At 46.9% G+C, this 13,716-nt stretch overlaps 1 protein-coding gene and 1 long non-coding RNA gene across 3 annotated transcripts in view; one reads left to right on the forward strand and one right to left on the reverse strand.

Annotated features, from left to right (window-relative positions):
- Positions 1 to 1,559: 1,559 nt before the first annotated feature.
- LOC134354079 (uncharacterized) overlaps positions 1,560 to 13,716 on the reverse strand; it is a 38,406-nt gene continuing 26,249 nt past the window's right edge. The window contains exons 2-5 of one of the 2 annotated variants that reach the window (XR_010019719.1): positions 6,881 to 7,038; positions 6,657 to 6,781; positions 2,267 to 2,363; positions 1,560 to 2,162 (exon numbers count right to left, since the gene is read on the reverse strand). This is a non-coding gene — a long non-coding RNA (uncharacterized LOC134354079). Of the gene's footprint in view, positions 2,163 to 2,266; positions 2,364 to 6,656; positions 7,039 to 13,716 lie in introns of both variants that reach the window. The other variant, XR_010019718.1, reaches the window with a different exon arrangement.
- Positions 4,054 to 13,716, forward strand: part of LOC134354077 (protein FAM83F-like) — a 35,814-nt gene continuing 26,151 nt past the window's right edge. The window contains exon 1 of the mRNA XM_063062823.1: positions 4,054 to 4,578. Within this exon, the coding sequence (XP_062918893.1) occupies positions 4,129 to 4,578 (450 nt within the window). The 5' untranslated portion in view covers positions 4,054 to 4,128. The remainder of the gene's footprint in view (positions 4,579 to 13,716) is intronic.

A 13,716-nucleotide genomic window follows, 5' to 3' on the forward strand; every position in this document is an offset into this window, starting at 1 on the left:
CCTCCAGAGTGATATCACAGAAAAACAGGACAAACCAAAGACTAACACTGACAGAACCACATAATTATAACATATAGTTACAGCAGTGCAAAACAATACCATAATTTGATAAAGAACAGACCATGGGCACGGTAAAAAATAGTCTCAAAGTCCCGAGTCGATCGACTCCCGAGCCCTCGACAGCAGGCACAAAGGGAGAAACTCCCTGCCATAAACCTCCAGGCACCGACAACTGCCGATGCATTGGAAGCACCCGACCACGGCCGACACTGGGTCTGTCCATCCGAAAACTTCGATCCTCCGTCCAGCCCCTCCGATACAGCCTCCTGAGCGCCATCCTCTGCCGAGCACCTTCAACCTCACCTGGCCGCCAAAACAAACAAAGCCGAGGATTCGGGGCCTTCTCCTCTGGAGATTCTGGACCACATAGTAACAGCGGCAGCGAAGTGGGCATTTCAGAAGTTTCTCCAGATGTTCCTCCGTACTCTGACGTCTGTCTCCATCAAATCAGAATTGTGCACGGTCCCCTACTTGACAAATAACAGACATCACCGCCAAAGTGGCCACGCGCGCTGCGTCATGCCACCATCTCCTCCTCCCTATACTTGCAGGGTTTCAACAATTGCTCTTCCCCCACAGACGCTGCTCGACCTACTGAATCACTCCAGCTTCTTCCCCGTTGCTTCAGATTCCAGCACCTGCAGTCCCTCGTGTCTCTGATATACAGTTCATACCTGCTTTGGGGAGTGACTGTTTCTGGTGGTTAAGGAGAGGGAGTTGCTCTCACCAGAAAAGTGTAGTTTGGGTGGCTGATGGTTGGGCTGAGCTGCTCTTCGATCTTGGCAATTTGTTTGCAGACGTTTCATCACCATGTGAGGATGTGGCAGTACGCTGTTGATTGTGGTGTGTCCTCCAAAAGCATGGCCTTTATATACTTATCGATCGGCTGATTGGTCATCGGTGATGCAGAGAGGAGATCTCATCACTGCTTAGTTGCCCGGCGAACTTCATGCAATGTGCTCTGGAATTTTGCCCACATTAGCTCTTAAATAGGATCAGCGACGAGATTTCCTCCCCACATCACAATCAAGCTTCTGTACCAACGACCAATCAGCTGATTGATAAGTATATACAGGCCAAGCAGGTGGAAGACACACCACAGTTACAGCACACTGATGATGTCTCCTCGTATGGTGAATTGTAAGTAGATTGCCAAGATCGGAGAACAACTCAAGCCAGCCATTAACTGAAAATGGCTGTTTAAACCTCCAGGGATCTGGATTCAATCCTGAGCCACAGAGATACAGAATATGAAAACAGGCTCTTCGGCCTAACACATTCAGGCCGACGAAAGTGCCCATCTAAGCAAGACCTACTTACCCACGTTTGGCGCATAGCCCTCTAAACCTTTTTTCCAAGCGGGCAGGAGGAATGAGGTCTCATGACTTCTGGGTTCGCAAAATGGTGAGGCCGGAGTTCGAGGCCTAGTGTACGGAGCCCTGCCAATGGAGACTTCCGAGATCGAGGCCTAATATACGGAGCCCTGCCAGTGGAGACTTTGGAGATCGAGGCCTAGTGTTCAGTCCTGGGCTCAGTGCTGTGGATCGAGGCCCGAATGTCAAAGCAGAAGTCCAGAAGCTGATGCTGTTGTGTAATTTGATATTTTATAATATCTGAGTAATCTTGTGCATTATATTGTTTGATTGATGCTTGTTTGTTTGGGGTCGGAGGACAGTGTACGTGCACAGATTGGAGGGAGGAACGGGGACTTGCTTTGCTGTTGTTGTTCTGTTCCTTTGTTGATCCGCCAAGGATTTTGGGCATGCTGCGTTGGTGGTGAAATGCATGACGACACCCGTGACCTGCCTCCAGCACGCACTTGGGTGTGTTGGTTGTTAGCACAAATAACGCATTAAACAGCATGTTCTGATGTATACATGATAAAGAAATTTTAATCTTGAAAATCTTTTCCATCCATCTACCTCTTCAGGTGTCCTTTGAATGTTGTTATTGCCTTGTACCGGCCTCACTCACTTCCTCTGGCAGCTCGTTCCATCTAAGCACCACCCTCTGTGTGAAGAAGCTGCCGATCGTGTCCCTTCTAAATTGCATTCTTAAATGTATGCCCTCTAGTTTTTGATTCCTTTTCCCTGGGAAAAACACTGTGAATGAAAAAGCATTGCAAGGTTTATTCTCGTAAATGTTTTTTTTAAATTATGAATTAAGTTTATTTTGATAAAAAAAAGACTGCATGCATTCATCTTACCTGCACCCCTTGTGAATCTGTACATCTGTGCAGAGCATTTAAACACTTTCTGTGATTGCGTGGGTGATCGGCTTTCCTTCCATATCACAAGGATGTGCTGGAAGGTTAGAATCAGAATCAGGGTTATTATCACTGGCATATGATATGAAATTTGTTAACTTAGCAGGAGCAGTTCAATGCAATACATAATCTAGCAGAGAGAGAAAAAATAATAAATAAAATAAAACATAATAATAAATAAACAATTAAATTATGTATATTGAATAGATTATTTAAAAATATGCAAAAAAACAGAAACACTGTATATTTTAAAAAGTGAGGTAGTGTCCAAAGCTTCAAAGTCCATTCAGGAATCGGATGGCAGAGGGGAAGAAGCTGTTCTTGAGTTGCTGAGTGTGTGTCTCCAGGCTTCCGTATCTCCGACCTGAAGGTTAACAGGTCACTGCATAGGTTAATGACAGAAAGAATCGAAAGGGGTGACAACGGGGATGTGTGAGAGAGAATTAGATGCCGGGATGCAGGGAAGTACAGAGTAGTGGAATGGAATGCAATATTTGCTTTTTTCGTCGCCGTTATAAATGTATAGACACAATGTCCATTTTATTTGGTACACCTGCTCATTAATGCCATTATCTTTTCAGCCAATCATGTGGCAGCAACTCAATGCATAGAAGCATGCAGACATGGTCAAGAGGTTCAGTTGTTGTTCACACTAAAAGGGATCTAAGTGACTTTGGTCGTGAAGTGGTTGTTGGTGCCAGATGGGGTGGTCTGAGCATCTCAGAAACTGTTGATCTGCTGGGATTTCCACACACAGCCGTCTCTAGAGCTTACAGAGAGTTGTGCGAAAAAGGAAAAAACATCCAGTGAGCGGCAGTTCTGTGCGCGAAAATGCAATGAAGAAAACAAACTAACACAAACAGGGAAACTTATTAATGTGAGAGGTCCAAGGAGAATGGCCAGACTGGTTAAAGATGATAGGAATGTGACTCAAATAACCATGCAACTAAACAGCGGTGTGTAAAAGAGCATCTCTGAACACACAACACATCGAACCTTGGAGTGGACGGGCTACAGCTGCAGGAGACGATGAACATACACTCAGTGGCCACTTTATTGGGTACAAGAGGTGAACAACTTTGTAGCCACTGTTACAGTATATATGACCTGGTGCTGACAACCTGCTAAATGTTCATGATAGTTCCTGTTTATATTTTTAATTGACAAGATTTTAATAGTTTAATCAATTGCTTAGTCAGCCATCTCAGTGAGTGAAATAAATATATGCCACTAAAAGAAAAAGGGTGGTGAGTTTGGTCTGAATCAACAGGAAAAGCTTGGTTATTTGTTAAGACTTGTCTATCCCCCAAGGAAATTTATATCCAAAGGTCAAGGTTTTGGGGATGAAAACAGTAAATACTCTAAATAATCTATGGGTCAGACAGTAATTAAGAAGAAAGAAGGAAGAGTTTATCCATCAAGGCAACAACCTTCCACACTTTTGCTCCCTCTCTGCTGCCTGTCCTGTTGAGAATTTCCAGCATTTGCTGATGTGACCCTTTATTTCAGGTTCCCTGCATCTGCCATATTTTACGTCAGAAGTTTGGTTTCATTCTTGAACTACAACACACCTGGAAAAAGACCCTGCCTACAGGACAACGTGATTGGCCGCTCCGACCATCCGCACCTGCTGATTGGCTGCAGGGCTTGTCACCTAGCATCAGGAGGAAGTTCTGAAGTTTTTTTTGCCAAACCTGTTTTCTCACGTCAGCAAGGTGAGAAGCTGAGAGAGAGAGAGAGAGAGAGAGAAAGAGAGAGAGAGAGGGAGAGAGAGAGAGAGCCAGAGAGAGGCAGCAGGCGATATGGCTGACTCCCAGTTGATTTGTTTGGATGATAATCATGTTAATGTTAGCATTAATGACAAGAATCCACAATTCTTTTACTGTGAATCACAGCGCCTGGCTTTGGGGGAACTGCTGGAATCCAAGGCAGCAGATTTCGGCAAAATTATCAAGAAACAAGGCATGAAGGACTTTTTATCTTCTAAGGAAGTAAAGAAAATTTCCAAGCATTGGGAAAAGTATGACGTGGACAAAACAGACTCTCCACAAGGTAAGGGAGCAGAGGGTGAAGGCTCCCTCACCTACTGGCCAGAAAAGAGTGACATTCCCATTCCCGAGCTGGACTTGGGCTGGACAGAGTATGTGGCCTATCGAGGGATCACTAGGGCCACCGTCTACATGCATCCCCCCAAGAACAATGAGCCTTTCATCAAGGAAATTGTGCGGAAGATGATCCAAGAGTCGAGCAAGGTGAGTGAGGAACGAGGGGCTCCCTCCAGAGGAACTTGCATTTAGTAGTGCCTTGGGCTGATCTCTGACAGTCAAGAGCTCTTGTTGAAGTCCACTTGTAATTGGGAGCTGTGAAGGAAGACCCACGATAACCACATGATGATGATGTCCGCGTGGTATCTGGTGGGGTTGGGCAGTCAGCTTTGGCCTAAAGGTGGTCAGCTCCTCATTCAATGGGTGACCCAGACATCTTTACATCCACCCACAGGGGCTTTGATTTAGTGTCCTGTCTGGAAGGTGGGGCTTCCAAGTGTGATGTTCTCTCTGTCACCTCGCAGTGCAGCATTCCCTTATTACCACCCCCCGACAGTGCAGCGCTCCCTCAGTACTGTCCCTCCGACAGTGTGACACTCCCCCAGTACTGTCCCCCTGACAGTGCAGCGCTCCCTCGGTACCGTCCCTCTGACAGTGTGACGCTCCCTCAGTACTGTCCCTCTGACAGTGAGACACTCCCTCAGTACCGTCCCTCTGACAGTGTGACGCTCCCTCAGTACTGTCCCTCTGACAGTGTGACACTCCCTCAGTACTGTCCCTCTGACAGTGAGACACTCCCTCAGTACTGTCCCTCTGACAGTGAGACGCTCCCTCAGTACCGTCCCTCTGACAGTGTGACGCTCCCTCAGTACCGTCCCTCTGACAGTGCGACACTCCCTCAGTACCGTCCCTCTGACAGTGCGACACTCCCTCAGTACCGTCCCTCTGACAGTGTGACCCTCCCTCAGTACTGTCCCTCTGACAGTGCAACACTCCCTCAGTACTGTCCCTCTGACAGTGTGACGCTCCCTCAGTACTGTCCCTCTGACAGTGTGACACTCCCTCAGTACTATCCCTCTGACAGTGTGACGCTCCCTCAGTACTGTCCCTCTGACAGTGCGACGCTCCCTCAGTACTGTCCCTCTGACAGTGTGACACTCCCTCAGTACTGTCCCTCTGACAGTGTGACCCTCCCTTGGTACCGTCCCTCCGACAGTGCAACCCTCCCTCGGTACCGTCCCTCTGGCAGTGCGACGCTCCCTCGGTACTGTCCCTCCAACCATTTTGCACTCCATCACTAATAACACTGGGATGAATCAGCCTGGTTTTTACATATTTTTGAATCTGTTCTCTTCCAATTCTGAGTTAAGGCTGAACCACTGCTGAGAGTAGACTGGAAACGCAAGGAAGTTTGTGATCTCGCCTACGATAAGGCAGCTTCCCGATGCAAAGCCATCTTTCCAACACAAAGCCATCTTCCTGTGTGGGATGTCATGGTCATGCTGTAACTGATTAGGTTTCTTAAGGCACTGAGGTTTCATTTTCATTATGTTGTGCTTACAGTGGTTTCACAAGTTCTTTATCACAGTTTTGAAAGTTCAGCAAGACCTTGCAACCTCCTGCACAATTACAAGGCACAGCTTCTGCCTCAAGGCCTAAATCTCAGGCCTCCCTCCATCATCCATACTTGTTTGTATGTCTGTCTCCACCTTTAATAGAAGCTTCATTCCCAACTTTTTTTTTAAAACCTAATTCAACGTTTTCAGATCTCCCACAGTGGTTCGTAGTTGGTGTGGTGTAGATTTCTGGTTTGGAGTAACAGAGTTCCGCAGAATAATCCAGTGAAACTGATATATATATATATATATATATATATATAAAAAATCCCACCAAACCAGTTTGTGAACTTGTTTTGCATTCGAAATAATTTAGTTGCCAGGAATCTTGTAGGAGTTTCATAAACTGGCTCTTTCGGGAAGGAAATGTGTCATTTTAACATCTTCTCGGCCAATCTATGACTTGTTACTGTGCACTGGCCCAGTGAACCCCAGTTACAGCAAAGCGAGTTTATGAATGTAGCCTGACAGCTTCTCAGGGTTACCAGGGCCTGGGTAATAAAACTCCCCATCATGCTACATCCTAAGAATAAACAGGATTAAGAAAAAAAGGTGTCCAGAATTAATATATAGAGCATTTCCTTGTGCTAAATGAAATGGTCTGTTTTCTCTAGATATATAAATACTTGCTGTTGAAACTTTATACAAATCACAAGTATGTTTACATACCTATGCAAGTACCGACTAAAATCGCCATGGCAGCCAGTGCTCTCGTGATTTCTGTCAGGTGAGATCTTAAACTTTCTGCACTGATACATCCTGATTGATCCTCAGCCTCTTGGAATTTGTTTTGTCTGTGGAATTGAGATAACAATTTCTTGAGAATTTCCCTGAAGTCAGAGGCTCAGGTCACCCCTGACTATTTCGACTTGTCAGGTTTGGGTCACACCTACTTTCAAAGGCCTGGGCCTCAGGTCAGGCAGCTGGTAAAGAAGTCGGCCGGTGGTGATGAGGCATCAGCACTGGACTTTGAGGCAAATAGTCCCGTGTTCGAATCTGGCCAACCCCTCACACGCTTTCCATTCGTGCTGGGAGCGTCGGACTCGGCCTCCTGAAAAAAACAGACAAAATGCTGAGGAAACAGCAGAAATGCCGCCCAAGGCGTGAGAACAACAACGCATAAAGAAGAAAATAGCAAGAACGGTAAGCCGATCAAGCCTGCTCCACTACTCAACATCTATCCCATGCATCCAACTCCTTTTCTGTGTCTGTTCCCTCGAGCCCTCAATTCAGAATCAAAATCAGGTTTACTGGCAAATGTTGCGAAAGCTGCTGTTATATAGCAGCAGTACATTGCAATACATAAAAATAAAAGCTCTAAATTAAAGTAAGTATATATATATATAGAGTTGGGCATGTGGCCAAGTGGTTAAGGCGTTCGTCTGGTGATCTGAAGGTCGCTAGTTCGAGCCTCAGCTGTGACAGCGTGTTTGTACCCTTGAGCAAGGCACTTAACCACACATTGCTCTAGTCTGTGCGAGGAATGGCGCCCCACACAGACTTCCAATCTGCGCCTTGTACGGCATGAAAGTGCCCGACGCAGGCCTCTCATGGTCTGAGTCGACATTCCCTCCCATATATGTTTAAAAAGTTAAACTAACTAAGCACTGTAAGAAGAGGGGAAAAAAGCAGGGAGGTGGTGTAACACAGAAAATGCCAGAGGAACTCAGCAGGCCAGGCAGCATCTGTGGAAAAGAGTAAACAGTCGACGTTTCGGGCCGAGACCCTTCATCGGGTGTGGAAAAAAGATGAGGAGTCAGAGTAAGAAAGTAGGGGGAGGGGAGGAAGAACCACAAGGTGAAAGGTGAAACGGGAACGGGGGGAGGGGTGAAGTGAAGAGCTGGGTAGTTGATTGGTGAAAGAGATAGAGGGCTGGAAATGGGGAATCTGACAGGAGAGGACAGAAGGCACTGGAAGAAAAGGGGGAGGAGCACCAGAGGGAGGTGATGGACAGATAAGGAGATAAGGTGAGAGTGGGAAATGGGAATGGTGAAGCGGGGGGCGGGGGGCGCATTACCAGAAGTTTGAGAAATCGATCTTCATGCCATCAGGTTGGAGGCTACCCAAGCGGAATATAAGGAGTCCTGATGAAGGGTCTCGGCCTGAAACGTCGACTACTTACTCTTTTCCATAGATGCTGCCTGGTCTTCTGAGTTCCTCCAGCATCTTGTGTGCATTGCTGGGATCTCCAGCATCAGCAGGTTTTCTCTCGTCCGTGAGATAGTGTTCATGGGTTCAATATTCCTTCAGAAATCTGATGCAAGAGGGGAAGAAACTGTTTCTAAATCGTGAAGGGTGTACCTTCAGGCTCCTGTATCCGGGAGGGCTTAGAGTTCATGAGTTTTGTTTCTTTTTCCTTCGGGCAGGGGGGAAGATTAATGTCTTTCTTTCAACAACTTCTGTGGTTTTTCTGTATTTTATGGCTATCTGGAGAAGGCGAATCTCAGAGTTGTATTCTGCGTAATACTTTGATAATAAAATGAACCTTTGAGCCTTTAAATGGGCATATTAATATGCAGAAAATGGAGGGATATGGACTTGGGCAGGCAGAAAGGACTAGTTTAGTTTGGCATTGAAACGGTTTGGTACAACACTGTGAGCTGAAGGGTCTGTTCATGTGTTCTCTCAGAGAAATGCCTTATCTTATCAATAAATAACCTTCTTCTAATGATGGCTCTCAGAGCAACCCCATCCATTCTCCATTATACAGTACTTCTTTTGTATCTCCAATCTCCATCACAACCCCACCCGCCTCCCTTCTGTCCTCACAAGAGGAATCCATTAATCCACGAAGCCGCACATACCCGAGAGGAAATTGGAGCACCTGGGGAAACCTGTGCCATTAGAGAGAGAACGTGAAAACTTCATACAGACAGTACCCGAGGTCAGGATCGAACCCTTGGTTCTGGAAGCCTTGAGGCAGTGGCATTGATTGCGGCTATGGACCAGCTGGGCCTAATGATGAAGAATTAGGAGGTTATCCCCATTCTCCTGGCCCTATGGACTTGGGGGTAATTCGATGTGGTCGGACTGAGCCGACAGCGATCGTTTTAAGCACTGGGCTGAATTGGAAATGTTGGGTACAGGCCAAATCGAGGAGGTGGGGCTCTCCAGAGTTTGACGAAGCGACTGAACCCAATACTTGGACGATTTAGGCGCTAGGTTAGTTTGAAAAGATCAGGGTGTCAGGGCCTAAGGCGAAGGAAGGTCTGTTCAGCTCGGCATTGAACTAAAGGTCTGTGGATGAAACCTGTTTGTGGACATCAGTTCAGAACGCTACTTGCTTGCGTTTATTGCTTGCATAATGAAGCGGCTGAAATTGACGAGCTCTGCATGGGTGCAGAATGCAGCACCAATGCAGTCGTCAACGAAATGGAGAAAAAGCGGGGATGTGGTGCTGGGGTAGGTTTGGGACGAGGACTGCTCTACATTGCCAACGAAACGGCAAGCATAACTGGGCCTCGAGGTTGCCTGTGAGTACACCTCTGGTTTGGAGAAAGCGGGAGGATTGGAAAGGGAAGTTGTTGAAGGGTTAAGCACCAGTTCTGCCGGGCACAGGAGGGTAGGGGTGGCGGTGGGGAACTGGTCGGGACTGTTTTCCAGAAAGTAAGGGAGAGCCCTGAGGCCTTCCTGATGATTGAGGAGAAATGAACAGGGCCTGGGCGTCCGTATTGAAACTGAGGCGATCCGGTCCAGGGAACCGAACACGACAAAGTGCTGGGGGAGCTCAGCAGGTCAGGCAGCCATCTATGGAGGGAGCTAAACAGTCGACATTTTGGGACAGTGTTTTGTGTGTGCGGCTCAAGGTTTCTAGCATCTGAGTCCGGGAACTGAGAGCTGTCAAAGTGTTGAATTGGTACATCATTGAAGTGGCATGTTAGTTTAGCAGTTACCATGACGATATTACAGCACCAGCGATCCAGTCGCGCCCCCGTCTATAAAGAATCTGTACGTTCTCCCCGTGACAGTATGGCTTTCCTCCAGGTGCTCCGGTTTCCTCCCACATTCCAGAGACTTACGGGGTAGTAGGTTAATTGGTCACATGGGCTCAATTTAGCGGCACAGGCTCGTCGAGCAAGAAAGGCCCTTTACCGTGTTGTATGCCTGAATAATGTAAAATAAATAATAAATAGACAGAACCAGAATCGGGTTTAGTAGTGGGCGGCCGTCGATCCCGGGGGATCATGGGTTTGCGCCTCTGGCGGACTGTGTCCTCTCCAGGGCGCAAGCCTGAGCGGGAAGATTTGAAGAACTGGCTGTGCCCATGTAGTGGGCTCCCCCTTTCCACGTGACTGATGTAGTCCAAGGGAAGGGCAAGTGCCAATACAGCTTGTCACCAGTGTCGTCGCAGAGGTTGCCAGAGTGAAGTTGTAAACACCATCAAACTGCCTTAGGGACCCCGGCTCTGGATTTCTTCCTCGGGGTTTACTCCCAAAGCCTTTCCCATGGGTGGGTATGGCCACAAGGCAGTGGAGGTTTAAAATCAGAGTTTTCCTTCTCCTAGGCGGGCTGCTGTCCAAGGCTGACAAGCCCCACCTGCCCCGAATCAGATTTGATATCACCGGCATATGTTGTGAACTTCGTTGTTTTGTGGCAGCAGTACAATGCAACACGCCATAATAGAGAGGAAAAATAAGTAAGTCAGTTACAGTAAGTATATATGTGTATATTAAATAGTTAAATTAAAAATAGTGCAAAAAACAGAAACTATTTTTTAAAAAAGTGAGGTAGTGCTCATGGGTTCAATGTCCATTTAGGAATCGGATGGCAGAGGGGAAGAAGCTGTTCCTGAATCACTGAGTGTGTGCCTTCAGACTCCCGTACCTCCTTCCTGATGGTAACATTGAGAAGAGGGCTTGACCTGGTTGGTGGGGGTCCTTAATGATGGATGCTGCTTTTCCGAGGCACCGCTCCCTGAAGATGTCTTCGATACCGCAGAGGCTAGCACCCGAGATGGAGCTGACTTAATTTTACAACTTTCTTTCGCTTCTTTCGATCCAGTGCGGTAGCAACCCAGCCCTCCCCCCATACCAGACAGTGATGCAGCCAGTCAGAATGCTGTCTGCAGTACATCTGTAGAATTTTTCGAGTGTCTCAGGTGACAAACCAGACCTCCTCAAATTCCTAATGAAATATGGCCGCCGTCTTGCCTTCTTTATAGCTGCATCGTTATGTTGGGACCAGGTTAGATCCTCAGAGAACTTGACACCCAGGAACATAATATTGCTCCCTCTCTCCACTTCTAATACCTCTATGAGGACTGGTTTGTCTTACTCTTTCTGAAGTCTGCTGAAGTCCGCAGGTCTTACTGACGCTGAGTGTAAGGTTATTGCTGCAACACCACTCAACTAACTGGTATATCTTGCTCCTGTACGCCCTTTCATCTCCATCGGAGACTCTGCCAACAGTGGTTGCATCATCAGCAAATTTACAGACGGCACTCGAGCCACACATCCCTGAGGTGCGCCGGTGTTGATCGTCAGCGAGGGAGAGATATTATCACCAGTCCGCATAGATTGTGGTTTTACGGTTAGGAAGTCGAGGATCCAATTACAGAGGGAGATACACAGGTTCTGTAGCTTATTGAAGTGGGAATGATCTTGTTAAACGCTGAGCTATAGTCAACAAACAGCATCCTGACATAGGTGTTTGTATTGTCATGTACCCCGTGACGGGGATAAAGAAACCAGTAGAAATAGAAATCACTTTGGAGACTCGTTTTGCTATAAACTACTAATATTTATTAGTAACTACACAACACAGTAATATAAATGTAGATAAATCACACAGATTAACAATGATTATATATAAAGTAAGTGTGGAATATATATGTATGAAAAACCAAGCTTCTTTAAGTCTAGGGGTAAAAAGGTACAGTCTTACGATGTTGAGTAAAGTTCAGTTCAGTTCAGTTCGTGGTATTTAGTTGAGTAGTGATGGAGAGAGAGAGAGGGGGACAGAGAGAGAGAGAGAGAGAGAGAGAGAGAGAGAGAGAGAGAGAGAGAGAGAGTGAGTTGAGTCTTCAGGTGAGCTGATGCCGTCAATCTTCTCGTCATCCTCCGAAATCCTTTACTATCACCCAGGCGAGGGTGGACACATAGACAACTCCCCACCAGGCAACCCCTTCTCCACCGATGGAATAGCAATTTGGATCGATCCGCCTGATCGATCCTCCAAAACCCACTTTCTCTGCGGGCACAGCAATGCTCATTCAGTGTCCAGATCATGTGTCCTGAGGTCTGTATCATCTGACCTCCCATTTATTTCACCAGGCTGAGCATCACCTGCCATTCAAAGAGTCCCTCCTTCCTTTGTCTGCAAAGGAAATGCAAGCAGGCAACAAGTCCTTGAAAGTAACGTCAACAATCTGCCTTCAGTCATCATAGCAACTTTCGAGCTGCTTGGTGCTGGCTCCAAACCCAACTCAGTAAAAATCCGAAGTTACTTCCAATGCCTTAAAGTGACAGTCCAACCATTAATCTTCGTCTCTCTCTCCTTTCCAAATAAACCATCAATGATAAATGTCTCTCTCTGTCTCTCTTCAAACAGTTAATAGGGGCACTCCTGGATCCCCCCCCCCACAGTATTGTTTAGATGATCTAAGGCCATGTGAAGAGCTATTGAGATTGCGTCTGCTGAAACCTATTGTGGTGATATATAAAAGTAAACATGCACCGAAGCATCTTGAAAAACTTTGTTTTGATGTCTTCCATACAGGTTATTTTGTCACATCACTGCACTGTGGTAGTATTAGGGAAAACAAAAACAGATGGAGGAACAGTTTGCCACAAGACCATAAGACATAGGAGCAGAATTAGGCCATTTGGCCCATCAGGTCTGCTCCGTTATTTCCTCATGGCTGATCCATTTTCCCCTCAGCCCCAATCTGCTGCCCTCTCCCCATAACCCTTCATGCCTTGACTAATCAACTTCTGCTTTAAATATACCCATTGACTTGGCCTCCACAGCCACCTGTGGCAACAAATTCCACAGATTCACCACATTCTCGGCTAAAATTCCTCCTCACCTCCATTCTAAATGGAGATCCATCTATTCTGAGGTTGTGTCCTCTGGTCTTTGTCTCCCCCACCATAGGAAACATCCTCTCAAAATCCACCCCACTGAGGCCTTTCAACACCCGATGGGTTTGAATGGAATTTCCTTCATTCTTCTGAACTCCAGTGAGTGCAGGCCCAGAGCCATAAAACACTCCTCATATGATAAGCCCTTCAATCCCGGAATCATTACAGCCAAAGGGAAAATGGAGTGCATACAGGCAATGTGCAAGGCCATGACAAGGTAGATAGAAAGGTCAAGAGTCCATATACTACAGTAGGGATCATCTTACGACAGCCGGATAGAAGCTGTCCTCGAGCCTGGTGGTGTGCACTTTCAGACTTGGCTGTCATTTTTGAGGGGGAGCAGAAAACGCCTGGGGTGGGTGGGGTCTGATTAAGTTGGCCGCGTTACGGAGGCAGCGGGAAGTGTAGGCAGCGGTGGAGAGCGTGCGATGTGTCACAGTTGTAGGTGCGGAGGAATTGGACCAGGGTTGGGGACAAGGGGTGGTTGATGGGACTACCCCTTAAGTATTCGGCCCTGGAACTCGATCTGTGTGATGCCAAGCTCTGTGTACTGCAGGGAGGGTGCCTTTCTCAATTCCTTTGTGAAACGTGGTTCGGAATATCTCCCATTGAGGTACCCCTCCCAAGCTCTTTATTTTTTGCAAACA

This window comes from Mobula hypostoma, chromosome 11 (assembly GCF_963921235.1).
Source record: "Mobula hypostoma chromosome 11, sMobHyp1.1, whole genome shotgun sequence".
NCBI lineage: Eukaryota > Metazoa > Chordata > Chondrichthyes > Myliobatiformes > Myliobatidae > Mobula > Mobula hypostoma.